This window comes from Phytophthora cinnamomi, assembly GCF_018691715.1.
Source record: "Phytophthora cinnamomi strain GKB4 chromosome Unknown Contig14, whole genome shotgun sequence".
Lineage (NCBI taxonomy): Eukaryota > Oomycota > Peronosporomycetes > Peronosporales > Peronosporaceae > Phytophthora > Phytophthora cinnamomi.
This window is the reverse complement of record NW_027150947.1, coordinates 2,818,179-2,843,635: the sequence shown is the minus strand read 5'-3', so window position 1 is coordinate 2,843,635 and position 25,457 is coordinate 2,818,179. Positions and strand designations below refer to the sequence as shown.

The window sequence follows — 25,457 nt, the reverse complement described above, 5'->3', positions numbered from 1 at the left end:
TATGGAGCATAGCTACCGTTTCCTGGAACTTGTAGCCATGTCTCTTCAACGGACACGACACAATTGGTGCAGGTTGGTTAGTAGTGGTTGCTGGGCTTAGGCTGTGGAGCTGTGGTTTAAGCCCTGCAACGCTCGAAGGCTTAGAAAAAGTCGTATCCCGTTCGAATGAAGTCCAGCTCGGGACGAAAGCCTTCGTCGAATGCACTGCTCGGTGACAAGCGTTCACCCCCGGTGACGGCCAAGGTTCGGCGCAAATCAAACGCTGGCAACCACGGAGACAACGCTGGTTACAGCACTTTTGACTATGATCACGGACGGCAAGTGCCGCCATCTCAGCCGCAGATTCTGCCTGTGGGCGGCCCGGACCTGCTGCTTCAACTTCAACAACTTCAACAACACCAACAACACCAACAACACCAGAGCCTTGCAGCGTTTTGCTATCCTACACCAGGCTCATCGATCCCTCACACGCTATCGCTTGGCCCAAGCACATTTTCATCTGCAGCCTACATGCCTCCATCAGGACTGCAGCAGCAGCAATTTTTAAGTGCGCCGGGAACTTCCAGCGCTACTCGCGAGTCGTGGGGAGCACCGCCAACCGAGAAAAGTGGCCAAGTTTTGGAGCAACTCGGCTCTGTGTTGCAGCAAATGAAGCAAGAGTCCGAAGGATCAGCGGCTGCATGGCGCGAGAAGCTCGCGGAGACAGCACAGCTAACGGATCAGTTAGCGCAGACTCGGGAGCAGCTGAATATTGTCACAAACAACGAACGCGCTGTCACCGAGGAGCTCGCTCGTGTCAAGCAAGCTCTCGAGGTATTAGAGGCTGAGGCAGCACAGAGCGCAACACGCCACCGTGAAGAGCTTTCAGTGATGAACGACGAGGTACAGCGACAACAACAATGTGCTGATGAGCTTCGTGAAAAATATGAAGCCACACTCAACGAAGTTCGTACAGAGCTGCAGACCACTTGCTCCCACTTTGAGGAGCAACAGCAGGCTCAGCGTGACGAACATCAAGCAGAGCTGGACCAGTTTCAACGGGCTCACGAAGTGAAGATCCAGGAGCTTGAGGCTCAGGATGATGCAGATCGCAACAACTTACTTGGCAAGTTGCGTGAATTGGAACAAGCAAAGCAAGAGCTTGGTCAGCATCTTTGGAATGCTACCAAAGAGCTGGAGACAGCAGCTCAGCTTCGAGAGCAGCGGCTTCGGGCACAAGCCCAGGAGGCTCAACACGAACTCGCCCAGTTGGAAGCAGCCGCAGTGGCACGAGAACGAGAACTACAAATGAAAGCAGAGGCACAACGCAAAGAGCTTCATGACGAGCTCAACAAGCAGTTAGAAGCTGCTCGAACCAGTGCCAACGAAGAACGAGGTCAAAAGGAAGAGCTCAATGCGCTTATGGTCGCTGAGGTATCGAGGTTCCAAGGTCAATTAGAACAAATGGGTCAGCAACATGCAGCAGCACTCGCCGAACGTGAGAAGCTAGCACAGGAGGAACGTGTACAAGCTTTGGAGCTACGAGAAAAGGCTGAACGTGTTGTGCGCGAAGCTCAGGATGAGCTACGTGGGCTGCGCACTGAGTTGCAAAGCACGAAAGCAGAGAAGGCCCGTTTAGAAGCTCAGGGGTCCGCAGAAAATGGCACATTGCAACAGCTAAATGAACAGCTGCACGAGACCGCAGGCCAACTCGAAGACTCGCACAGCCAACTTCAGCACTTGTCGAGCCGATGCAAGACTGCCGAAAAACTAACTCGGCAGTGCCTTGACCTCATTACTCAAACACCGATAAGAACCAACACTAGTTCCGACGAAGATGAAGAAGAAGACGAAGATGCCGATGACAATTTTGATGGCAATGAGGATCCACTAGCACAACTACCATCGGTGCTTCGAGCGCTCAAGCAGCTCGTGAAGGCATCCGGTGCGTTGGAACCATTGCAACTCAAAGTACTTCGTTTACAACAAGAGAGGGATAGCGACCGCGAAAAGCATCGAACGCGCAAGCAGGAACTGCAAATGCAAGTGCAAAACGCTTTGCAGGAGCTTGAAACTGCACGCCAAGATGCTAAAACATTAGCCGAGGAGCTTGCACAACTTTCTCAGGCTGCTGGTGGCCAGGAAGCACAGTTAACTCGCTCGAATGAACAGCTCCGTCAACAAGTCCAAGAACTCGAACATCTACGTTCTGTGGGTGCTTCGCAGCTTTTGCAGCTTCAGAAAACGCTGGACGCGCAGCGTGCTCGAAGCACGGCACTTGAAACTGAGAAGCGTGATTTGCTAGCCGAAGCGGAGCAACTCAACGCTAGTCTGGAGGCCCAATACCGGGCAGTGAATGACAAGCAACTAGAGCTTGAACAACTACGAGGATCCTATCGTGAGCTTCAACTAACGCATGGTGATCTGCAAGAAACTCACTCTGACTTGGAAGAGAGTGCTAGGCGGACAAATGAACATCTCGCTACACAACTCGAGAATGCACAGCAGGAAGTGCAGACTAAAATGCGTGAGTCTGAAGAGCTTCGGAGTGAGCTAGAGCGAGTCACACAAACGTTGGGTGAAGAGCGAGATGCACTAGTACGGGCACGAGATGCTGAGCAAGCTCAGCGTTCGTACAGTGAACAGGAACTATCTCGTGCTCTGGAGGAGAAAACGCATCGCCTTGAAGAGATGCTCGCTATGCTCACCCAGCTGCAGAACAAGTCGGAGCATCTAGAGCAGGCCAGAGCTCAAGACGTTGAGGTTGCACGCCAGCAACGCGATACCCTCTCGCATCAATTGGCTGAAGCGCAACAAGCCCAAGCACGAGCAGAAAGCGCTTTGGCAGTAGCAGTGCAGACTCAGCAAGAAATGCAAGCACAAGCTCGGTTTGAAGTGGAGCAACTTCGAGCTACTTTGACGCCTCAGTTTGCTGAGCTCGAAGCTCAGAAGGAAGCACAAGCTGCTGAGCTGCGCAGGGTAGAGGCTGAACTCGAACGCGCCACTCGAAGTAAGCAGTCGCTGCAAATGGAGCTGCAGAGAGCTGCCGACGATACTCAAGATGCGCTACGGGCAGTCGAAGTTGCTCGTCGGGATGCTCGAGCTCAAGCGCAGCAGCTAAGTGAAGAGCACGAGAGACTTCGACAAGAACTTGAAGCCGCACGAGCTGAAAACCAAGATAACGCAGCATTGTCAGAAGAACTGCAAAACAAGATCACTATTATCCAAAGTGCAGCAAACGCTACCATTGATGACCTCGTATCGGAGCTACAAGGTGCGCAAGATGCTCTTGAGCTTGAGCGTGCTCGAGCTAAGAAGGAGAAGGATGGAGGTGGAACACGCTCTCAAGTGCGTGAACTTGAGGAACAACTGCGGTCACGAGAAGCTCAACTTCGTGAAGCCCGTGATGAAGCTGCACGCACTCAAGAGCAGCTTGAAGAGCGCTTGAGTGAGCTCGAGCTGAGGCTACAACGCACAGCCAATACCCTCGAGACCAAGAAGCAGGAGTGCGATGCCAAGGCGCGTGAGATGGACTCGTTATCGCGACGTGCCGGTGACGCCGAGCGCAAGTTGGCTCCACTCACCGCAGCTCGCGATGCACTTCAAACCAAATCAAACGAATTGAAGCAGGCGTTGGATGCGAAAATTCGCGAGGCCCAGGACACTGAAGAAAGAGCTCGAGACGAAGTTCTCCGAGTTGCGCGCGAACGTCGGGTACTTGATACCCAACTCGCTGAGCTCCGCGACGAAAGCGAGTCTTCGCACCAACACGTAGCACGTGCGCAACGCGAGGTACAGACGATGAAGCAGGCGTTAGAGCGCACGAAGGGGGAGCTCAATCGATCGAGTACGGAGCTCAGGGCAACCACGCAACGTCTAGAGAACGTTCAACAAGCCGCTAACCAAACAATAGCCGATACCACCGCTCGAATGCAGGCAGCGCAGCAGCAAGGTGAGAGGAACGCAGCTCGATTGCAACAAGAGCTAGATCTGGAGCGAGAACGCCGTCGCGAGGCAGAGGTTCATCGAGCCGAATTGCAGCGTGCATTGCGACAGCAGCACATTCACTCTCCAGCAATATCGACAGGTTCAAGAAGCGATGACAACCAGGTGCGAGTAAATTCCTCGGACAGCTGCAATTTGAGCCCAGAGCTCGTAGACCGGCCACAGTCGTCTAGCGGTACAACTGAATACCGCAAGTTCTACGCGAACGAGCCGCTCACTTCAGCCGAGTTGTCAAGTTTGCCTATGGCTGTCATCAAAGCTCAGCTGGGGATCGAGTTCAGCCAAAACAACAGCATATCCGCCACTACTTCCAAGTCAAGCAAGAGCGCGAGCAAGGCGAAGATTCAGTATCAGCACAAGGAACGATACGCAGCGAGCAAGGACAACCACGCGGAAGACGACGATGATGCAATCCCGCTCTTACCGCTGGAGAAACTACCCTGGTACGTACCTTGCTCGATGCTGTTTTGCTTTCAATCGCAGTACCAGTTGACTCACTCGATATTCTGCTGATACACAGTACTCCAGAGGCTGACGGTCGGGATAGCTCGCCAGACAGTCCGACTGATGTAGTACCAAGTGGGGGCCGATCAAGCTCACTAAGCTCTCGAAGTACGCCCTGGTCAGCTCGGTCGGGCAGCAACAGCCACCTCTCTTTCTCCAGGAACAATGCCGCCTCGCCTGGTACCAGTGCCAACAGCAGTCCGTCGACTCGTAAGAACTCCATGCCAAGCGCTGGCACCAAGAAAAAGAAGTCAAAGCAGTCGCGTCCGGTTGGGCTTCCGTCAGCGTCCGGAATGCCCTACGGCGCCGTGTCCTCCAGTTCGTCGCCTACAAAACACCAAAAAACCAAAGCACGCGGTAAACTCCTGCCGCGCATCAGTCTGCAGTGAATATGTCCTCGTCTTCTCGGTCTCGTTAGCCTCGTCGAGGAATACAATTATTTAGGCAACTGCAGCGCGGATTCCGGCGAAGTAGGGAAGTGATAAATGTACACGGGGAAGTGCACGTCCACGGGGTCCTCACTCTTCTCCTTCTCTCCTAGTAGCTCTGGGGCTGGCTCCCTCACTGGCACGAGGTGCTTCTCCTGCGGCGTCAGGTTCGGGATCCGGTACAAATACGTGACGACCCGGCAGTTCGTCAGCTTCTCGAGCTTCGGCCGCATCAGCCTGCAGTCACAACCACTGGTTAGATCAGTGCAGCTGGTCGTCGTTGCCTGTCAGCTGCGGGCCGACCCGACCGGCGGACACGTACGACAGGCCTCGGCTGATGAGGAACAGGAAGACGACGGTGGCGTCCGCGGGGACGTCGAACTCGAGCGCGTTGGCGTTGTGCACCGTCACCAAGTGGCCCACGCCGCTGGCCTCGGCGGCATCACGCGCCTGCTGCGCGCGCTTGGGGTCGATCTCCACGCCCACGGCACGCACGCCGAAGCTGCGCGCGGCCTCGACCAGCAGGCGGCCGTCGCCGCAGCCCAGGTCGTAGACCACGTCGCGGCCGCCCACGCGCACGAGCTCCAGCGCGCGGCGGAAGGCGCTGAGCGGCGTCGAGTACAGCGTCTTGCGCGGCGCCAGCATGCCGCCACGAGGGGACGAGAGGGCGCGACTTTGGATTGCGCCGGAGCCCCAGGACCGGAACACATGTGACGAGGCGACCGACTGTTGCACGATTGGCGGCATTCAACGACTAAGAATCGCAACTGCAAAAGGAGACAAAGTGACAAGGCAAAAATGGGTCTGTTTTGTTCTTGTTGCTGTTGCTGCGGTTGTGGACTCGGCTCGGTTCGGGCCGAGGCGAATGCGGAAAAATAGATACGAAGGCGTCGCCAGCGAAGACACTGGCAACGGACTGCGCGGCTCAAGAAGCTGCTGCTGGTTCTCTCCCCTGGAGGGAGGAAGCTGGGCTTGTGTCGACTTGCTCTCCGGGGCCGCGCGCATAAAATTATACAGCGCTCTGCTCTCTCTGTGTAGGCTGAAAGGGTGAACGCGCACTACCGCGTGCCCTTCCAAGGCAGCGCGACATGCTGGTGCAGGTGCTCCTCGCGCTCCTGCTCGAGGTCGTGCGTGGCGCCGCTGCTGGTCTTGCTCTCGGCGGGAGTGAGCGACGCGGCGTAGCGCGCGTAGCCGGTGATGCCCGCGGACGAGAGCACCAGCGGCAGCACGGCCAGCGTGCTGGTGCTCGTGGAGTTCTTGCTCACGGCGGCGATGATGGAGGAGAGCGGCATGGCGGTCTGGGCTGTAGCTGGCGGGGAAGCTGGAGCTTGGGGACTGTGCGTGGGTGCGTCGCATGAGCTGGCTGGATTGTCGCTGGGCGACCGGGCAACTTGAGGCTGCGCACGGACGAATCTTGGCCTTTGTAGCCAGCCAGTCAGTCCATGCAAATCCATAGACGTGTCTAAAGCTGGCAATTTTGGGCTGTTTAGCGCTATTTTAGGCCGGTGACGCCACTGTAGGGGTAGGGTGGAAAGTTGCGATTGGATGATAAGAACAAACGCATTTAAACGGAAGTCGACGGTGAAAATAGGATCCGAAAATAGTATTTTGGGTTATTTGCGTGCGCCACACACGTGTGTTGGTGTGGGACACATAGGTTGACTGGTGTGTACCACATTTGTCCTGAAGTTTCGCGTTTCGCTGGACGCACTTGCCGCAAATCCTGGCCGCGACGGTCGGGAAGATGCATGGCTTCACAATACTTGGCCGGTGCTTCCCTGGGTTGCAGGAGCGCCTCGGGGCTGAGAAGCCCCCGATTCCCATCAAATCGCGCCCTGCTCACCATGGCTAAACGTGCCAAGCACCGAAGACTCTCGCGTCTTGTCTGCAATCTCGGTGCTCGCTGGCAGGCTGCAGACGATTGCCGGCGGTGTCGACACTGCCTTCGCCGGCGCACTCTTTGCCGGGCAGAAGAAGCACCGCTCGGATACATGACGCCCGGTCCGCCCCGTTGCAGCGAGCCACACTGGCACCGCAGCGGGGCCTGCAGCTTCGCTGGGGAAGCACGCACTCTTGTAGTTGCACCGTCTCGACTGCTCATTGTTCGCTGGACGAACATTATCGGGGCTATAACCAACACTTAGGCACGAAGTCTGCGGTGGCGCCAAAGCGCGAATACAAATGATTGCAAACTGCATTGCACCAAGCTTGGTGCCCGCAGCTGGGGCCGTCCAACGCACACCGAAAACGACCCTGCCGCTACGTCACCACGACGAGCGCGGCCCGAGACGCTGCCCAGGACCGCTGGCGTGGAGAATGCTGAATCAGTAGCAGTGCTGATGGGCGAGCTACGATATAATTCGGCCTGCCGGCACCTAAACCTCCTTACACAGCCGCTGCCGCCGTTTTGAGCCGCGGAGACCGCAGACACGGTCTCCGCTCGAACTCAAGCACGAGCACTGGCGAAATATTCGAATTTCGGTGAGCGCGGGAGAGATAGCTGGGCCACGGCGTAGCCATTTCACCGCGAGTCTCGACACACGAATTTTCTTAGTCCCGTGCTGCTTGGGGGCGAGGCGAGTCGAGTCCCTTGCAACGCCGCAACACGCGCAGCGACTCGGTGACTGTCCCGCCCGCAGCCCATCGGCGGCGGCGGCGCCGTCAGCAGGCAGACAAGCCAGCGGGGCGCGCCCGCGGAGCGGCAAACCGGCGGCCGGCGGCGCCGACGGGCGGCGGCCATGCCTGTCAGCGCAGAAGCGGACTCCTGAGGGATGCAGCCATTTGGGGGCAGACGAGCACATGGCTGCCCGCCGGTCCCGGTACTACCCTTTGGCACCGAAAGTAGCATAGCCCCGTACGGGGGCGCGCCGAGCTCGCGCTGGGCTAGGCTGGTGTGGCCTGCCCCGAGCGCGCGGCGACGGAGACGCGTCGCAGCGGCAGCTCGGCCATGGAGCTCGCGGCGGCGCCTTATCCTCTCTTCGTTTCTGGAAGAAGCGGCCGCGGCGCAGCAGCAAACTGAACGTTTTCTCGCCAGCTGGGTGCCTCTATCCATCGGGGTTTAGCGACTTTGCGGAGTTGCGGATCTTATTCGCGGCAAGTCGATTTGTATCGCAGCCCATCGCGGGGCTCCCCGGGTTTTGGGACCGAGACGGGTAGCGCCGCGCGCAGGCGATCTTTGCGTCCTGCGCGCTCCCGCCTAGGTACGAGGTGTCCGCGCGGTGGTTGGGCAGCGGCGGGCCAGGCTCGCAGCTTTTACGGCAATCACACATGACCAGAACGAGGCACGCCACGCCAGCGGCCCGCTAACTTCCGATCGATCCCTCCCGCGCTGGCCAAACAAGCCGCGCCCCGCGGCAGACAGCCCACAGAGCCGATCCTCGCCAACTATTAGTCCCACCCGCCTCGGCCCGAGCAGCCCGGCCGCCGCCGCCGCCACGCCAGCCAAGAAAACAGCCACCCGCGGCACGCCGCCCGTCGAGCCAAGCAGCAGCAGAGAAGGAGACGCCTCCCCCCTCCCCGTCCAGCGGGCGCAGCGAGCGCAGCGAGATGAATGAGCTCACGCCCAGCCATTCCGCGCCCCCGCCAGCGCCGCAGCCGCCGTCGCAGTCGCAGGCGCGCGGGCTGGCCCCGCCCTCCTACGGCTTCACCTCCGTGGGCGCCATGAACGTGAACCTCGCCGCCATGGACCGCAAAAGGTTGTTCGCTGTCTCTTGTCTGTCTATTACTGTATCTGTTACCTACACTTTTTGGGCAAGTTGAAGCGTGACGATGGCTCGCCGCTTTCCTTTCGTCCCCTCCCCTCTCTCCCCGGAAAGGAAAAGCTCGTGGAAGTTGCCGTTGGTAACTTTTCGTCTACAGCTTGTTGGCTTCCCCTCGCCCCAAGTCGCCTTTGCCTCTCCTCGCCTCCCCGTCCCGCAGTCGACCAGCTGAAAACAGCGGGGACGAGGGGAACGCTTTGTCGCTCCGTGTGGAAGAGGAATGGGGGACGCAACATGAAAAGCGTCGAGCTCAAAGCCACTTTTTCTGCCCCCCGAATTGGTTGGAGGCTAATTGATTTTTTTTATGTTTGTTGCAGCTTTCAAGGCGTCCCACGAGGCAGCGTCAACTTGGGCGCGCCGAAGTACCAGTCGCACCCGCAACAGCAACTGCAACAGGTGAACGAGTTCCATGCGGGACCCTACACGCCGGCCAATTTCTCGCACCTCAAGAGCCCAGCGGACAATCGGCCAGTTGGTGGTAGCAACAACAACGGAACCAAGTTTGACTTCGCGCCGCCCAGTCAGCAGTACTCCACTCATCCGACACAGCAGCAGCAACAGTCGTACGCTGCGCCGTTCGGATACCCGTCGTACGCGCAAAACTACGGCAACGCCGGGGACTACCACCACCAAACGCAGCAGCAGCAACAACAACAACCGCAACAGCAGCAGCAGTACCATGCCAGCTACGCTCAAGTCGGCGAGACAAATCCCTTAGGCATGCTGGTGAGTTCGGCCACGAACCCACAGGCTCCTCCTCCTGACGCCATGCCGCACGAGCACGTAAATATTGGGCTCAGGGACGCGGGAGACCGCAAGTTCAGGCAGCCGTACAATGTGGTGTCCACCGACTCGTTCCTGAGCTCCAGTGGCGGCTACGTGCACGGCGTCGAGCGTCCTGGCAACGTGGTGCAGATCAAGACCACCCCGAGCAGCTCCCAGCAGCCAATGTACCAGCGCTCCAATATGTACGGCGGAGGAGCGCAGTACTATTCCCAGCAGCAGCAGCGGACACAGGAGCCGTCAACACAGCACAGTTCACTGGATTTGGTGCCTCCAGCTGCCGCCATGGCAACTAGCTTCGATGCTAACGGTGCTTCTTCCAGTATGGGACGGGGCATGAACAGCGGCGTCGCTGGAATGTTTAATGCTGGGTCCCGGATGCCGCAATTCACTCCTGGTGCCTCGGGTTCTTCTCTGACGACGCGGTTGAAAGACGGAGGCGTGGATATCTCGACTGGAGCGACCTCGAATGGCAACCATTTGCCGTTCATGCAGCAACAACAGCAACAACAACAGCAGCAATCGGTTGCGAAGTCGCTTGATGTCACGCACGCGACTTCGCTCTACTCAGATGTTGCGAGCTCGACAACGTCGCTGGCGATGGTGAGCCTTGGCTCGGATGGTCCAACAACGACATCGGTCAATGCAAATTCCATGTACCCGCCTCCGCCATTAGCACCACCGCCGTCTCAACTCAGTGCCAACAGCGAAGACTCGTGTAGTTTGTGCAGCGGTGCCCACAGCGACAGAGTTGCGAGTCACTGCGGACATCGATTCCATGCTCAGTGTCTGCAGTCATGGGGAGGGTCGACCACGTGCCCAATTTGCGTTCAGGTACGCTTAGACGAGTCTTTCTTCATTGAAAATCATGTTAACGGTATTTGTGTTTTCGATCTGCGTGTACCAGACGTCAAATAGCATCACAAGCCTCCCTCAAGCGACCCCTGCCAGCTATGGCCTCGGTGCAGACAGTGTCTCGGTTTCTGGACTAACACACGTCTCGACGGGACAGAGCGAACTGCCTTTGAGTAGTGGTGGAACTATTAACAACAGCTCCGTCGCTACGAGTGGCAGCAACGCGTTGTCCATTTCGCCGAGTTCTGTGGGATCAACACAAGTAACGGGACTCAACATCCTGCAGGTAAACAATGCCGTGGCAGGCGGACGCCCGCCTCCGATTGATACCCGTATTGTGGACACTCGCCTGGGTGCAACAACATTGAGTGGGGGCAAGCGTAGCACAACCTCTACTCGGTCAAGCTCCAGTAGTGGCGGCCGTGTGCGCAAAAACAAGAAGCTGAAGGACTGCTCCGTACCAGGCTGTGATCGCACGGTGCGCTCACGAGGTCTCTGCAAGGGCCACGGTGGTGGGCGTCGTTGCGGATTCGCCGGGTGTGGACTAAGCGACCAGGGCGGAGGGTTTTGCATCAGTCACGGCGGTGGTAAGCGTTGCCAGCACGAAGGCTGCGACAACTCGGCTCAGTCGCGTGGGTTGTGCAAGTTGCACGGAGGAGGTAGTCGCTGCACTGTTCCAAACTGCACGAAAAGCTCGCAGGGTCGCGGACTGTGCCGTGCGCACGGTGGCGGCCGTCGATGCATGGTGGAAGGTTGCAACAAGACGGATCGCCGTGCAGGCTACTGCGTGACCCATGGTGCTGACAAGAAGTGCATCATACCTGAGTGCTCCAAGACTGGTCGCATCGACAACATGTGCACGAAGCACTACTTTGAGCGCCACCCTGCGCAACCTCCCGGAACTGTAAGCACGACTCCCCCTCCTGTCATCACTGTCAATGCTAACACGACTGCTGCCAGAGCTCGAGCTGAGAGGAAGAAAGCTGCGGAACAGGCCGCCGCGGCCGCTGCTGCTGCCGGCAGCTACTCGACGGCATCTTCAGTGATGCTTAATAGTTCGGTTCCTGCCCCCAACGCGTCCTATGACGGACGATTAGGTGGGGCAATTACCAAACCCGAGCCGTTTTAGGTGTTTGCCCTAACTTGCTCGCGTTGACACTGCCGCTGGCTGCCAGCACCGATCTGGAGATTGTACAAATTTGAAACTCTGGATCGGATGCGGGGAGACGGCGGCAGTGCATTGAGCATGTGCATGGATGGATGGATGAATGATCGTCGGGCGGACCGAGGACTGTATTTACAACGAGGCAAAATACGCGAAGTGGAATTACATGATAAAGACGCGAGCTGGATGGAGACTCGAGCGATAAATGAATCGGCTGCGCGGCGACCGAGATGAAATGGGCGACCGACAGAATTGAAAAGTGAAGACGAATGGTCACGATGAAGTTGAAGTGACCCAAAACTGAAGTTGAAGATGAACAAGTTGAAGAAGATGAAGATGAACACGCACAACGCGGACGAAGAAAAAATGGACAAAGTCCGAGGCCAGTTGAATGAAGGAGGGCCGCAGCGAAATTGCAAACTGCACAAATTGCACACCCGCCACCAAGTGAAATTGAAAATGAAATTACAACTTTTGAAGCACACACCAGGGAGAGCGAAAATGCGAAATGCAGTAAGAAAAAAACAAGAAAATTGAAAAGACCCCAGGGTAGCTCAGCGCTAGGTAGTTAGCATTCCAGTACTCTTCCGCTGCGACGGATACGGTGGTTCAAGGGGAAGGTCACGCACGAACCCGTTGGAGCGAAAAGAGGACTCGAGGACGCCAAACGAATCGAGTGCGGAAGCGGCCCATGCATATAGGAAAATCAAGTGACGTAGTAAAGTGAGCGCCTCGCCAGGAATTAAAATTGGGGAGGTAAGTTGAGGAAATAACGAAGCTCACAGATGAATGTTCAACCGACTGCTATGTTCGCATTGTTTGATTTGTGAGCGTTAGGCAGATCGCGTCTGCACTGCTGCGAGTTCTCGTTTCAGCTCTTGCTGCCGCTTGAGCGAGGCGCCGCGTTTCTCGATAACGGACCGAACCATGTCTTTCAGCTCTTTGGCACGCTCTTCTTTGGCCAGAGCACGAGCCACTCGCCGTTGCTCTCTATCCGCCTCAACGGCGCCAATCCGTTCTAATAGTAAGCGTTTGCTCTCGGCGAGTTCGTCCTCGGTCAAAAGTTTTTCGTCGCCTGTGCCAACTTCCTGCAGATACGATTCACCGACTCCTTCTGGTACCTTCGACTTGCCTGCGACCTTGCTCTTGACTGCTTGAACCCACTCGAAGCGGCCTCTCACTTTCGCGATTTGCTCGTCTATCATGTTGTCTAGCTTCATCTTCGCCTCCGCTTCATCCAACTTCCCCAAGTACAGCGAGCGTGACACGGCTCCGTTCGTGTTGCGGTCCACGGCTTTTTCCGCCCACGACGCCCGAATAGCCTCGTACTGGAGTTCTTTCGTGTTGTCCTCCAGCAGCTTGACCTCTTCGGTGCTCCAGCAATTGACTCGCCATTTGATGCCGCTCAGACCACGGGAAGAACGAGCTGTTGCAGGCACACATGTATTAGACTCTCCCGACGGCGGTGCATCCTCTGACGGCTCATTCTCGTCAACCGGAGCTGTGATGACTTCCTTCGGTGGGGTGAGACCTGCATTACTTCGGAATGGACGCAGCGATTGCAACACGTCCGGTACAATGCAGGTGCTTCGGTCGATGCTACCTTGAAGGATATAGCCGCGCTTATCATCCGCTGGTGGTTGGCTGATATCGCCGGCAGGAATACACGGGAGCTGCAGCAGGCGAACCTCACCCTTGGCACTAACTTCACCGATCTGTGGATTCTGCTCTGCGCCGAGATCAAAGACCTGCAACTTCGCGGAGAGAGTGTTTACCACTGCACCGTCCTGCAGAAGCTGGAGCTGAAAGCTGGTCCAAATGGACGTCTTTGGTGCCATGATCACGTCTCGGAAGCACAGTAGGGGTTTGTTTGGTTCGTACACTCCTTCGAATCGAGTCAGCTTCATCTGATGCGTTGTTGACTTGGTGATATCCCAGTCACTAGCTAGGGCGAGTTTCCATTTGCCTTGACGGACGTGGAAGTTTCCAGGGGCGCAGTCAACGATCAACGTGTAGGCGGTACGTGAGTACACACCATCGTTCGAAGAAGCTGGGAGCGAAATTGTGGAGCAGAGCGTACTTGTCTTCTTGACTTCACCGGTGGCATCATTCACGATCGAGATGTGCGTGAAGCTGGCCAGTAGTTCTTCTGTGAGGTGGAGATCGATTCTCAATTCAGGTACCGAGGAAGACCTTTCTCCGTTGTCCGAGGTCAGTGGAGAGAGATCAAAACTGTGCTTGAAAATAATATTCCACGATCCTGGCAGCATGACGGGGTACGTCCCATCGCACTCCATGGCACGAAGGTTACGCAAACTGCGCCAATACGTAGGCGCGTCTTGGAAGACTACCTTATGATCCGACTCAACTTGCATGCTGTAGCCGTAGCGCAAAGTCTTTTGCGGATACATGCGGTACACAATGCTACCGGTATCCGCAGCAGGAATACTGATGTACCCCGAAAATGTCGAGTTCAGCGTCACGATGGCAGGCAAAGAAGACCGTGAGCTCTTCTTCATTTCCTTCTCCTCGATTAGTATCACGCTGCCATTGGGATCGACGCCAAGGTGTGTAGCCATCAATGCTGATGGTTTGCTCAAGTTGTCCACGCTGTGATCGGGTTTCTCTGGAACCTGGACAGGTGTAAGCGTGGCAACAAGGTTCACATTTTTCGAGGCAGGATGCGAGATGTCAGCGGAGCTATCTCCCGCTGGTTGCTCGACCACAGGCTCTTGCATCGACACCACCACAAATTGAACTCGCGGCGTCTCGAACGGTACGAGGCCTGAACTCGCATCAGTGGCGCCTTCAAGCGGAGGCTCAGGATTGGGGATCCAGGGACGAACAACTGTGTCAGAAAACTGTAGCAGTGGATGAACCAACAGGAAGACCAATTCGCTGACTCCAGTGACCTCCTCAGAGATTGCTGCTGGAGCGCCTTGACGAACCACTTTAAACGTAGTATTTCCTGTGTCGCCCACTACGTCGGTCACCAATGCAGCCTCGCCAAAAATCATATCGGCAGCTCTGTTTTTCCCTGCAGAACACATAACAGCTCGAGGCTCCAAGAAGGCCACGGAGTTATTACAATACAACGTCGAATCGGCAGGATAAGTGCTTACCTTAGGTAAATGTGTAATCTCCTGGTCGGCTATCTCTTCCACTGCAGGGGGCATTTCTGCTGTACCGTCAGCGACAGAGTCTGTTTCGAGTGACACCTCAGCAGTTTCGTCAATTGGTTCCGACTGCTGGCTGCGAGGCACGAACTAGAAGAGCACGCGCAATATAAGCAAAAAAAAGGTTGAAATACACACGCAAACAGCGGCTTACCTCTTGAAGCTGGTGATAAATGTTTTCACTGAAGCTTTGACTGATGCCCGGCTCCCAGCGAGATACTTTCCAGCTTGTGAGTGCCGACATAATCTGCACCATGGTTTGGCACATACCATCAACCGAGCTTATACTTCTGTTGTCAGATTCAGCACCCTGTGAATAATTTGGGTGCAGCCAATTCATCACTTTATACAGTGCCTTCACCAGTAAACACGGCCAAATTTCGTTTTTCATGGAGCTCGCCAGATAAATGACATTCCCGTCGGAATCCAGTGGAAGCTTATCGTCGACATCAACTCGACGCCAACGGCCAAAGACAAAAAGCTTCACGCTGTACTTCCCTCCAGCATTATACACTGGATGTCCTGAACTGTCTTGCGGGTAAATTGCTTGCCACAGAAATGGTACTGAACTGGGGACAACATCGTTTTCGTCACCAGAACTATAGAGTTGCTCCACAATTCTGAAGTAGGACGCCATGTCCGCGTGGATTATCTCTCCATGGGGAATTTCAGGCTTGAACACAGAGTTTGGAGCAACTTCAATTCGCGTAGGCGGCACTACACCCCACGGAGACGTGGCGTTGCTCACATCTACATCTCCAGTAATGGCTTCATCTTCGTCTTCACCGTCGTCCACCAAATCATCCGCGTCAAAGTCCACTTCTGCAAGAAGATCTCGAGGGCGCTCATTTACAATGTACGCGATGGCATCTTCAAAGCCCATATATACCCGCTCTCGATTTTGCTGTTCCCGCTCGATACGATCCTCCTCCCTACTCCAGGCCTGAAGTGCATCGATCTGTTCTGGACTCCACCGCCGCTGAAAGTCTCGAGGGATTCGCCATTCTCGGTCGTGGTGATGATCAGCTGCTGCCGCGGCTGCTGTTGTTGATGAGGCTGTCGCCGTGCTCGATACAGTAGTTCCTGCTTTCTCGCTTCTTAGAAACCCATAATCTCTTTCCTTTGACCTTGGGAGGAACACCTAGGATACCAAAAAACTATCGTCAGTTCTCACGAACAAAAAAAAAGAATTGCGAAATTTGCAAACTTTACATGTGCATGCTTCGGCGGAGGAGGCTTCTTCGGAAGTTCCGCTTCTCCTTTCTTCGCCGCGGGTGCAGCTCCTTTCTTCCCACCTGCAGCCTTCGGCTCTGGAATTGGAGGCGGCGGCGTTGCAGGTACCGCCGGCAAATCCACGATGGCAGGCAGGAACTGGCACGGACGCTTCCACGTGATCTCCGGTTTGCAGCCAACCGCCTGTGTCCACCAATCTCCATTACCTCAAAAACCAACGTCGATACAATGCAATTAAAGGTCTCTCACCTCCATCGGAAGCATAAGGGTTTCTGGTGACATCGGATCTTCAAAAGGTTCTTCAGCAGTTCCCCAATGCTCCGTCGCTGCAACAACGAAAAAATAAAAAATAAAAACACGAGCCAATAGAGAATTAACCAAACAACATAACAATATGAGTTGCAATCTCAATTGCATCGATGCAACAGACGTACGCAGCGTTGCGGGGTCCGTCCATTCCGGGAAGACCTCGGTCGGCGTCGCATTTGGCGTCCACAGCGGCGGAATCGCTTCGAAGTCCGGCAACTCCGGCACTGGCACCGATTGGCGGTAGGTGCGAGCGGAGTGCGGTGGGTTCAGCGTCGAGCCCTGCGCCGTGAGCTTGGACGGCAGCTTCTTGGGCGGCATGGAATCCTACTGCAAAGGTCGCCGATGTTGAAGAGGACCAGTCACTAAAGTGAAGCACCTCGCGGTACTGACGTCCGACACATCACATGACTCCAACTGTCAACTCAGACGAAGGAGAAGGAGACGGCGGAAGGTCCCAAGACGTCGCGATGGAGAGCAGCCAGCGCGTGTACGAGGCGCCTCAGTGGCTTGCACTGCTTGTCCGTATGTTGGTTAGTGTAAATCTCCGTATTTAACGCTAATTACCCACGTTAAAACGCTGTAGAACGTTCGAGCACAAGACGGTGGCGGGCGGGAAGGGAATTCAGGTCGCCTGCGTCACGTGGTACGTTATTACCACTGCTAATTTATATGGAGTTTGACTGCACTGTGGCTGATAGTATTGTTGTTGTCACTGTGAGTGCAGCACGTTCCTGAATAACGCCGATGTCTCCAAGTGCGGAATGTGTGGGTGAGTAGCTGCTACTGTGCTGGAATTTCTGGCTTTTACCTCGGTGAGGTGCAAAACAATATTTATTTACGCACTATGCTATGTTGCTATTTGTTGTTTATGTGTTGCGATCTGCAGAGCGGAGATGAAGCCTCCGACGCATGATGTGCAGGCCGACGGGAGCTGGAAATGCGGCGGATGGTGGGGTGCAACGATATATGTTGCTACTATTGTTTTATTTGTGTTAGTGCTGACTGGGGGTGATTCGTGTCGCTTGGTGGTTGATGCAGTGGCACGGAGAACCGGCGAGCGGTGAAGGAGTGCTCGCAGTGTCGGCTTCCGTTCTACTCGCTGGTGACGACGGCGGCGCCGGCGCAGATTTTCTGCTCTCGATGTGGGTTCCTGAATGACGGAGGCAACCTCACGTGCGTGCAGTGTGACTACACCATCCGGTCGACGCTGGATAAAATCAGCACGGATCTGAGAGACAGCACTAACTTCCTGGCGAGGGATATGGGCGTGAATATCCACGTCAAGTGTCCTGGGTGCTTCGTGGTGTGCTACGTGCCGCCGGCGACGGCGTGTCTCCGTTGCGGCTCGTGCCACACGTATTTTGCGTCGCCTTCGGTTGGTGAGGTAACGAATTTCCACATGACGCGTCTTGCGTCGTCCATTTCGAGCTCGTTCATGGGGTTTTTCGGGGGGAAGAGAGGCGGGCAGGAGGAGAGCGAGGACTCGCGCCGACAGGAGGAAGCACGAGAGGCACCAGTGGGCCGGTTGATTGCTGCTGGCCAGGGTGTCGTGAATTCACCCCGCCACTCCTCGACTATCAGTGAAGCGAGCGAACTTTCAACGAGTCTTCAGCAGTTGGAGGACAGCGAGGTGTCTGGAGATGAGTCAGAGGAAAAGCCCGATGCGTCTCAGGTTCAGGACTGTACGAAGGTCTCAAAAGTCCAGGAGAAGCAACCGACTGAGAAGCAGGAGGAGGCCGAAACGTCGACACAGCAATCTGTGGTTGGGGAGGACCATTCCTCGTCGCCTGCGCACCCACGAAAGGAGGAACCGTTTTCGTCGTTGACCTTGTCGAGCTCTGATAGCTCTGGAAAGGAGCAGGAACAACCGATTCTTGCACGATCGATGCCGCTTCGGACTGCGCTTCCTGCCCCTCGACAAGAGCTGGTTGAGGTGGAGGGCGATATCGTGGAGCTGTAGGGTCCACAAGTGATCAACACGAGACGAGTTAATTCTATTGACGCGATTGCTTGCAGGGCTGGGTTCACAAGGGAATTTTGAGTGGCTTTGTCTGAGCCTGCACGCAGCAACTGCAAGAACGGAAAATATATGATTTGATTAGGACGTTCGCTCACCTCGAAGGCGGGCTGCCTCGGGTTTTGTCTGTTTCTCTGGTGGCGTCCCATGCAAAAGATGCAAATTCGGCGTCGTCTCTTTCCAACCTAATACCAAAAGGAGTATCGCACGTGCGGGGGCGAAGCAGCAGCGTAGCCTACAAGGTCAAGCTTTGGCTTTGTTGTTTTTGCTACACTTTGCGCTACGCAGCGCTTGCCGGCCTGGCGGCAATACTGATAATAATAATATTGTTAGGAAGGACGGTATCTGTGCGATGGTGATCACCATCGCTGGTCGTCGTAGTGGTTGTTGTAGCGCTCCTCGGGCATCGAGTCCCACCGAGTGCGGCGACCCTGGCGCGGAGGCGGGAGCGGGGCCTGGTAGTGGTCTCTCGGAGAATAACGGTTATCCCGAGGCGAGTATGACGTCTGCTCCCTTTCCACAGCAGCGTACGGGTTCGGCTGGAACCCACCTCCTCGAGGAGGCGAGTAGCGAGAGGCCTCTTGCCACTGCACATTCTGCGATTCCATGCTGTGCGAGTGGTGCAGCTTTGGTCTCTTGCTCATTGAAGGGGAATCCTCACCATATCGATCGTTCTGCCCACCGTAATGGTGATGGTGGTCGTTGTACCGATCATCCACGTAGCCACGATCCGTGACTGCCGAGGCACTGTTGTGGCGGCGAAGAGTAGGTGACGTTTGCTGGGGCTGGTCGTACTCGTAAGAAGGTCTGCGGTATCCCAAGTGGCTGTTTCCGCTGTCACTTCGGCCGCGGTTTGACGCTGTCAGGGTGATTGGGCGGTAGGAATCCTCGACCGGTTGATACGACGAATACAAAGGGTCCGAAGCAGACGCCGCGATGGACGCTTGTCTCGCACGGAACTCAGCTCGCTGCTCCTCTAGCTGCTTTAGCTCCAGGGACTCAGCTTCGCACGCCGCTGCGTACAGCCGCTCCAGTGCTCGCTCTTGCTGCTCTGCCTCGACTTCCATAGTCGAGCCCGGAGGGAACGAGAACAGGTCCATCTTCTCCAGCTCACGCAGCTCCCTGATCAGCGTCTCGCGTTTGGCAGTTTGCTCCGTCAGGTTCTTGCGGTACTGCTCGACATGGCCGCGACTGTTGTCCAAGTCCAGGTCGTACACTTGCTGGTCCATCTTGCCCCATGCAATGCCTCCGGCCGACGGGAAGGTCTTGTCCTCCTCCTCCCCAACGACAACAACGTCCTCCTCGTCTTCGTCGTCCTGCTCGCCACAGGCGTGGTGGAAGACGCTGATGCTCGACTCCAACTGGAACATCCTGTCGCTCAGCATGTCGGCGCTGATCGTGGCATTCACCAGCTCCTGCAGGTGCGCGGCCAGCCGCGTGGTGGGCGCCGACTCCACGACCTCGGGCATGTCCTCCAGGACGCGCTCCACGGCGGCGTCGGTCGTCATCTCCTGCAGGAGCTTGGCCCTGTCCTCTTCGGCCTTGCCGTCGGCTTCCGGCGCGACCTCTCTGCGCCACAAACACGAACAACCATTAGAAAATCGACCGCTATCCAGCCGTGCAGCGTCTGCACTCGTACATGGGGGGTTTGCCCGCACACACGTTCTCCAGCATGGCCAGCATGGGCGGCGTGACCACGCCGCGCTCCTTCCAGATGCCCACGATCTTGATGGCGCAGCGCTTGACCTTCTCCTCGCCGTCGCGCATCACCAGCTGCACGATGTCCACCAGCCTGTCCTCGAAGGCGGCCGCGATGTGGCGCCCGAACTTGCGCACGCCCACCTGCATGGCGTCGTTGGCCACGTACAGGTACACGATCTGGTGCTCGGCGTCGCCCTCGCGGATGAGGTCGCTCCAGAGCGCCACCATCTCCGGCAGGTGCTGGCGGTGCGTCAGCATCCACTGCGACACCTTCTGGATGCTCTGCGTCGTCACCTTGGCCTGCCGCAGCAGCCGCTCCAGCTTCTCGCGCGAGAACACCATGACTCGCCCAGCAGCTACGGAACGCCTGGGCTTCCGTCTGCTTGGCGTCGAGATTTTTTGGCCACCGCCTCGCAATAACTACGCAAGCGCATACCGGACCTGATATAGATGATACCGGTATTGTACCGGTAAAAAGGCAACTTGTAGTTATTCGGAAGTTGAAGTTGTTGCAGTTGTTGAAGTTTTTGTGTTATTCTTACTTGCTTAGTTGATGCGTTGAAGACGGTGGGTGTTCGCTTGCTTGCTTGTTGTGAAGCCCCAACGCCTCGCAGGCCGACTGCATCGCATGGAGAAACGGCTTCAACGACTCCAGGAATAGGCGGCCGTGGTTCTCTACGCGTGAACGGGAGGCTGGGGATTAGCTGGCGGTTGCGCCTGTGGGTGCCTTTTCCGTCCTCGGCTCTCCGCCCGCCCGTCGGCGGCTAGTTGGGGTTTCGCCTCTGGCAAACGAGTTCGACGGCAAGCGCAGGAGCAGGTTGGGCGAGTGACGAGCTGGCTGGGGCACCATGTTCATGAACGGCTCGTCGTTCGATGACGACGGCTCCTCCCGAGGCGGGTCGAGGGGCCGGAAGGGAGGGCGCGATGACGAGGTGTCGGACGCGGTCGAAGTGCTCACGTTGGATGACCATCGCGCGGGCAGCGGTGGGATGTCTGCCCACCCGAACTCGCTCAAGGACGACGACGACTTGGAAGGCGAGGTCGGTGGCGCCGAGTACCTCTCGGGCGCACGGTCTAGCGTTATCCAGCAGCAGCGCGAGCTGCAGAAGAAGAAATTGCAAGAACGCATGGGGGGAGGTGAGCCTCACGTGTCAGGTTAAGCTGATGTAACTTTGTCTTAGTGTGCTTAAATGCCTTGGGGTGTTTTGTGGGTAGGTGTTGTTCGCACTTCCCTTCCGAAGCAGTACTCTGCTCCACGCTCAATGGACGTAGACGAAAGACCCTCGTAGGTTTTTTGTGTTGCAGGCTGCTGCTACTCCGTTCTGATATTGTGGAGTTTGCTTGTTCTGGTAGGAGGTTTGGTCGAGATGACGATGAATTGGACGATGATTCACCCGGCGGCCGGCCTTCGGTGCGTCGAGCTGGTTCCTCGCGCCAAAACATCAATAGCCGCGGCAGCACTGGGGGTCAGGCGTATTCCCGTCGTAGTCGCGATGACGATGATGACGACGAAGATGACGCCCGACGGCCGAGTCGCCCCGGAGGCTCGCGCGACTGGGATCGCGACCGTGATCGTGACCGAGACCGTGATCGTGATCGCGACCGCGACTATGACAGGGACCGCGACTTTGATCGGGATCGAGACCGAGTCGGCAGCAGCCGTGACCGAGATCGTGATCGTGATCGGGACCGTGGTGGCCGCGGCGATCGCGGATACTCTCGTGACCAAGACCGTGACCGAGAGCGTGGGCGAGGTCGTGATCGTGATCGAAGCGACAGCGAAGACTCGGATCGCGATCGATCCCGAACGCCTAAGGGTGCACGCGGTGGGCCCCGACGCGGCAAGGACTACGACGATCCGCCACCCAAGAACCCCAAACGTGGCCCAGCAAACAGGTAAGCAACATGCTCGACGCACGCATAAAGTTTTGGCGCCAGGTTTGATCGTGTTGTACTGGTACTTATTCTTGCAGCGGTCGCGGTGGGCGTGACGACGACGATGATGATCGCCGTGGTGGACCTGGTGGCCGAGGAGGCTTCACGCGCAGCGTAAGTAGTAGCTTGTAGAATCCCTTTATTCTCGCAAGTGCGCGTAATGATCCTTTGCGTATGCATGTTGTTCTCTCAGACGAGAGGGCGCTCACATTCTCGGTCACGCTCACGCTCGAGATCTCGGTCTCGATCTCGGTCGCAGTCCAGGTCGGCGTCAGATGCTTCGTCCGAGGATGATCGCAATCGCAACGCGGCCACTTCGTACGACCCAGCGTCGAATAGCCGCGATGCCGATAGAGCGCGTGCTGCCGCTGCGAATGTGCGGAAGCCGAAGCTTGACATCACGGACATGCGAGCCTTCATCATGCGCCCCATCCCCAAGGCGTACGACGTGGTGGAGTGCTACATCGAACGCAACAAGTCCGGCGCGAACAAAATGTTCCCGGAGTACTGTCTGTACATGAAGGAGGGCGACCGCTTCCTGCTCACAGCAAAGAAGCGTCCGAAGAACCGCACGAGCAACTACTTGATTTCATTACAGCGCGGCGACTTGCTGCGTCGTGGCAGTGACAACTACGTGGGCAAGCTGCGCGCGAACTTCTTGGGCACGGAATTCACGATCTACGATAACGGTTCGAACCCGAAGGATGCCGATCAGCAGACTATCACAAGCAACCCCGCGGGGATTCGTCAGGAGTTGGGCATTTCCATGTACGCAGCCAATGTTCTGGGTCACCGCGGGCCACGAAAAATGAAGGTCTGTGTGCCGCGAGTGCGTGAAGATGGCACGCGCGTTGTCTGGAGACCTCTCAGCAAGGAAGACGAAATGGTCAACAAGTGCAAGGAGCAGGACCACACGAACCTCACGTACCTTATTAACAAGCCTCCACGCTGGAACGACCAGGTGTGTGCATACGTACTCAACTTCAACGGCCGCGTGACCATGGCCTCCGTCAAGAACTTCCAGCTCGTAACACCGGAGGACCAAGAGACCGTCGTGCTCCAGTTCGGTCGTGTCGGAAAGGACCTCTTCACGATGGACTTTCGATGGCCGCTTTGCCCTCTCCAGGCCTTCGCCATCACGCTCAGCAGCTTTGACTCGAAGCTTGCATGCGAATAAGGCCGGGAGAGAAATATGGCTGCGTTAACAGCCAGGAAGGTGGAAACGTTAGCAAGAGCATGCCCGCTCTCGAAACCTGCATATACTTCATCACAAAGAATAAAAATATTCACGACTTCTTCTCCTCACCACTGCATCGTACAACCGTTTTCCCCATGCGAACTCAAGCTGCTTTCCTATATATACGAGGAAGTGGCAAGTTCTGGGTATTCGAGTCATAACTGCTTTGACTTGCTGAAGTCGTAAGAATGACTCGCGATCGAAGCACCAGCTATGGTATCAAGGCATCGAGAGCTGTGAAAGGTACCAACGTGGTCGCACCAAACCAATTCGCCAGCATCCAGGAGAGACGCGTGATGAAAAAGGTTGCTCAGCCAGAGCACGCTTACACGGGCTGTGTGCCATACTCCGCAGACGACGACCAGTTCGACAGCATACTGAAGAAAAGAAATCCACCGATTCTCGGGTACAGAGGCCATCTTCGCCGCGATGAAGACCGTATTGGCACAACATTCACGCAGGGTTTGGCGGTCGCGACACGGTCAGCAGAGCCTGCGTTGCCCATCTCGGAGAAAAATCGATCACTGAACAACCAACCTCGCCAAGTTCATTTTGCTGGCGACAACAATCGTATGCCGAAGCCATCGGGAGCAGGCAAAGCGGAAGGCATGTCACCTCGATCGGGATATGGCCAATTCGACAATGCCAGCGGGTATGGAAACTTTGCTGCCCCACCAGCGGTAGGCGGCAACAAAGGAATGTCAGCGGGATCGGGATACGGTGCTTTCGACAACGCAAGTGGGTATGGTGCTTTTGCTGCCCCACCAGCTCGTGGAAATCAGTCTGCTGGATCAGGATACGGTGAATTTGAAAACGCCAGTGGATATGGCGCGTTCGCAGCCCCACCATCGGTAGGTGGAATGTCACTTCGATCAGGTTATGGGGCATTCGACAATGCCAGCGGATACGGAGCTTTTGCCGCTCCACCTGCTATGTCGCCTCGATCAGGGTATGGTGCATTCGACAATGCTAGTGGATATGGTGCCTTCGCCGCACCGCCACCTGGAGGCATGTCGTCTAGGTCAGGTTACGGGGCGTTTGACAACGCTAGTGGGTATGGTGCATTTGCATCTCCACCAGAACGTGGAGTCATGTCATCACGATCAGGTTATGGAGCTTTCGATAATGCTAGCGGATACGGTGCATTCGCCGCTCCCCCACCAGGCATGTCACCGCGGTCTGGCTACGGTGCATTTGACAATGCCAGTGGATATGGAGCCTTTGCTCCCCCTCCTGGAGGTATGTCGCCTCGGTCAGGGTATGGAAAATTTGACGATGAAAGTGGCTATGGCAATTTTGAGCCTCCTCCTGAACCAAGCACTGAAAGACACAGCGAATATCGAGGTAGACCAGCATTTGGTCACTCAGCAGGAGACAAACACGTGGATAGACAGCACGGGAACCAAACCCAAGAGCGATGGCGGCAGCAACATCTCGCCGCTAATCCAGCTAGCAATGTAAAAGGTGTCGACGCGGTTCTTCAGGCAAAGTACCAGCAGGCGGTCATTCGCGCTGGTGGGGAGCAGGCAGCGCTACGATTATGGACTGCAGCCGCACAGACTGTGTGGCAAAGATACACTAAGCGTACAGAACTACTGCAAGCAGTGAAGCGAAGCTTCGAAAAACACGAGCGCAGGAGTACGCCGACGGAACGTGCCCGTGAAAGAACCAATCATCCAATCTAACTACCTGGATTTGTCATTTTTGATACAAACAGATCACGGATTGATGACTAAGGTACAGCTAAAGGAAGCGCTTCGGGACCTTGCCTGTGTCTTCACCGATGATCAGGTACGAGAGATGAGTGCGATAGTATCATGTGTAGTACAACTAACGGTTGTTTCTATTGGTGCCCTTGGTACAGATCACCGCTCTCTTTGGGATGTACGACAAGCAGTGCACGGGTAGGCTTACATTCTATTACCATTTCCCCTTTGGGGTTAACGCACGCCTGATTGTTTCGATGCAGGAGCTGTAGCAATGGGGGAGCTACTCCTCGCCCTAACCGAACAACTCTGATTATTTTCCCCCAAGAACACCAAAGAAATTGAAAGTACCTCGACAACTTCATCACTTGTGCTTTCTCGTTTTCAGACGCATCAAAGCAATCGCCACTACTGCTTTCGAGATCAACTTTCAAATTGCATTAAGGCAACCAGTGCGTCGACTCGCATTGACACCTCAATACCTGGCGCACTGCCCAATGTGAGTTGGTTTGTTGACAAACCTGAAATTACACACTGGCCTGACTTGCAAACGACGGCGGCATTGCGCCGACAACAGTCACTGCCACCAACACTGCGCCAACATCTGTACGAATCCATACGAGCAGTGAATCTGCCTCGCTGTCGAATGCACCGTGCACCACGTCT

General features: G+C 56.1%; 10 protein-coding genes across 10 annotated transcripts; 5 read left to right on the top strand and 5 right to left on the bottom strand.

Moving 5' to 3' along the window:
• Positions 1-510: 510 nt before the first annotated feature.
• IUM83_01582 (plectin-like protein) lies at positions 511-4,877 on the top strand (the record flags this gene model as incomplete). The annotated part of the gene is made up of 3 exons (XM_067925448.1): positions 511-4,427; positions 4,505-4,521; positions 4,612-4,877. The coding sequence occupies 3 exons, from the start codon at positions 511-513 to the stop codon at positions 4,875-4,877; spliced, it is 4,200 nt and encodes a 1,399-aa protein (XP_067797110.1).
• A 47-nt stretch (positions 4,878-4,924) lies between these two features.
• On the bottom strand, positions 4,925-5,561 carry IUM83_01581 (50S ribosomal protein L11 methyltransferase; the record flags this gene model as incomplete). The annotated part of the gene is made up of 2 exons (XM_067925447.1): positions 4,925-5,153; positions 5,239-5,561. 2 exons carry the CDS (start codon positions 5,559-5,561, stop codon positions 4,925-4,927), a joined length of 552 nt encoding a protein of 183 aa, XP_067797109.1.
• A 413-nt stretch (positions 5,562-5,974) lies between these two features.
• IUM83_01580 (uncharacterized protein) lies at positions 5,975-6,208 on the bottom strand (the record flags this gene model as incomplete). Its single annotated transcript, XM_067925446.1, has 1 exon — positions 5,975-6,208. One exon carries the CDS (start codon positions 6,206-6,208, stop codon positions 5,975-5,977), a length of 234 nt encoding a protein of 77 aa, XP_067797108.1.
• A 2,254-nt stretch (positions 6,209-8,462) lies between these two features.
• On the top strand, positions 8,463-11,441 carry IUM83_01579 (FUN14 domain-containing protein 1; the record flags this gene model as incomplete). Its single annotated transcript, XM_067925445.1, has 3 exons — positions 8,463-8,611; positions 8,992-10,291; positions 10,365-11,441. The coding sequence occupies 3 exons, from the start codon at positions 8,463-8,465 to the stop codon at positions 11,439-11,441; spliced, it is 2,526 nt and encodes an 841-aa protein (XP_067797237.1).
• An 869-nt stretch (positions 11,442-12,310) lies between these two features.
• Positions 12,311-13,996, bottom strand: IUM83_01578 (Calpain-like cysteine protease C2; the record flags this gene model as incomplete). The annotated part of the gene is made up of 1 exon (XM_067925444.1): positions 12,311-13,996. One exon carries the CDS (start codon positions 13,994-13,996, stop codon positions 12,311-12,313), a length of 1,686 nt encoding a protein of 561 aa, XP_067797617.1.
• Positions 13,997-14,490: 494 nt separating this feature from the next.
• Positions 14,491-16,513, bottom strand: IUM83_01577 (Calpain-like cysteine protease C2; the record flags this gene model as incomplete). The annotated part of the gene is made up of 6 exons (XM_067925443.1): positions 14,491-14,514; positions 14,600-14,743; positions 14,808-15,794; positions 15,866-16,069; positions 16,136-16,212; positions 16,321-16,513. 6 exons carry the CDS (start codon positions 16,511-16,513, stop codon positions 14,491-14,493), a joined length of 1,629 nt encoding a protein of 542 aa, XP_067797284.1.
• A 149-nt stretch (positions 16,514-16,662) lies between these two features.
• Positions 16,663-18,155, top strand: IUM83_01576 (RNA-binding Ran Zn-finger protein; the record flags this gene model as incomplete). Its single annotated transcript, XM_067925442.1, has 5 exons — positions 16,663-16,682; positions 16,779-16,838; positions 16,920-16,964; positions 17,082-17,144; positions 17,234-18,155. The coding sequence occupies 5 exons, from the start codon at positions 16,663-16,665 to the stop codon at positions 18,153-18,155; spliced, it is 1,110 nt and encodes a 369-aa protein (XP_067797429.1).
• A 416-nt stretch (positions 18,156-18,571) lies between these two features.
• On the bottom strand, positions 18,572-20,255 carry IUM83_01575 (Regulator of nuclear mRNA; the record flags this gene model as incomplete). The annotated part of the gene is made up of 2 exons (XM_067925441.1): positions 18,572-19,781; positions 19,852-20,255. 2 exons carry the CDS (start codon positions 20,253-20,255, stop codon positions 18,572-18,574), a joined length of 1,614 nt encoding a protein of 537 aa, XP_067797129.1.
• A 506-nt stretch (positions 20,256-20,761) lies between these two features.
• Positions 20,762-23,025, top strand: IUM83_01574 (tubby-like protein; the record flags this gene model as incomplete). The annotated part of the gene is made up of 6 exons (XM_067925440.1): positions 20,762-21,050; positions 21,129-21,198; positions 21,267-21,324; positions 21,730-21,809; positions 21,887-21,962; positions 22,042-23,025. 6 exons carry the CDS (start codon positions 20,762-20,764, stop codon positions 23,023-23,025), a joined length of 1,557 nt encoding a protein of 518 aa, XP_067797130.1.
• A 1,655-nt stretch (positions 23,026-24,680) lies between these two features.
• On the top strand, positions 24,681-25,104 carry IUM83_01573 (uncharacterized protein; the record flags this gene model as incomplete). Its single annotated transcript, XM_067925439.1, has 4 exons — positions 24,681-24,723; positions 24,803-24,876; positions 24,950-24,989; positions 25,055-25,104. The coding sequence occupies 4 exons, from the start codon at positions 24,681-24,683 to the stop codon at positions 25,102-25,104; spliced, it is 207 nt and encodes a 68-aa protein (XP_067797427.1).
• Positions 25,105-25,457: the final 353 nt, after the last annotated feature.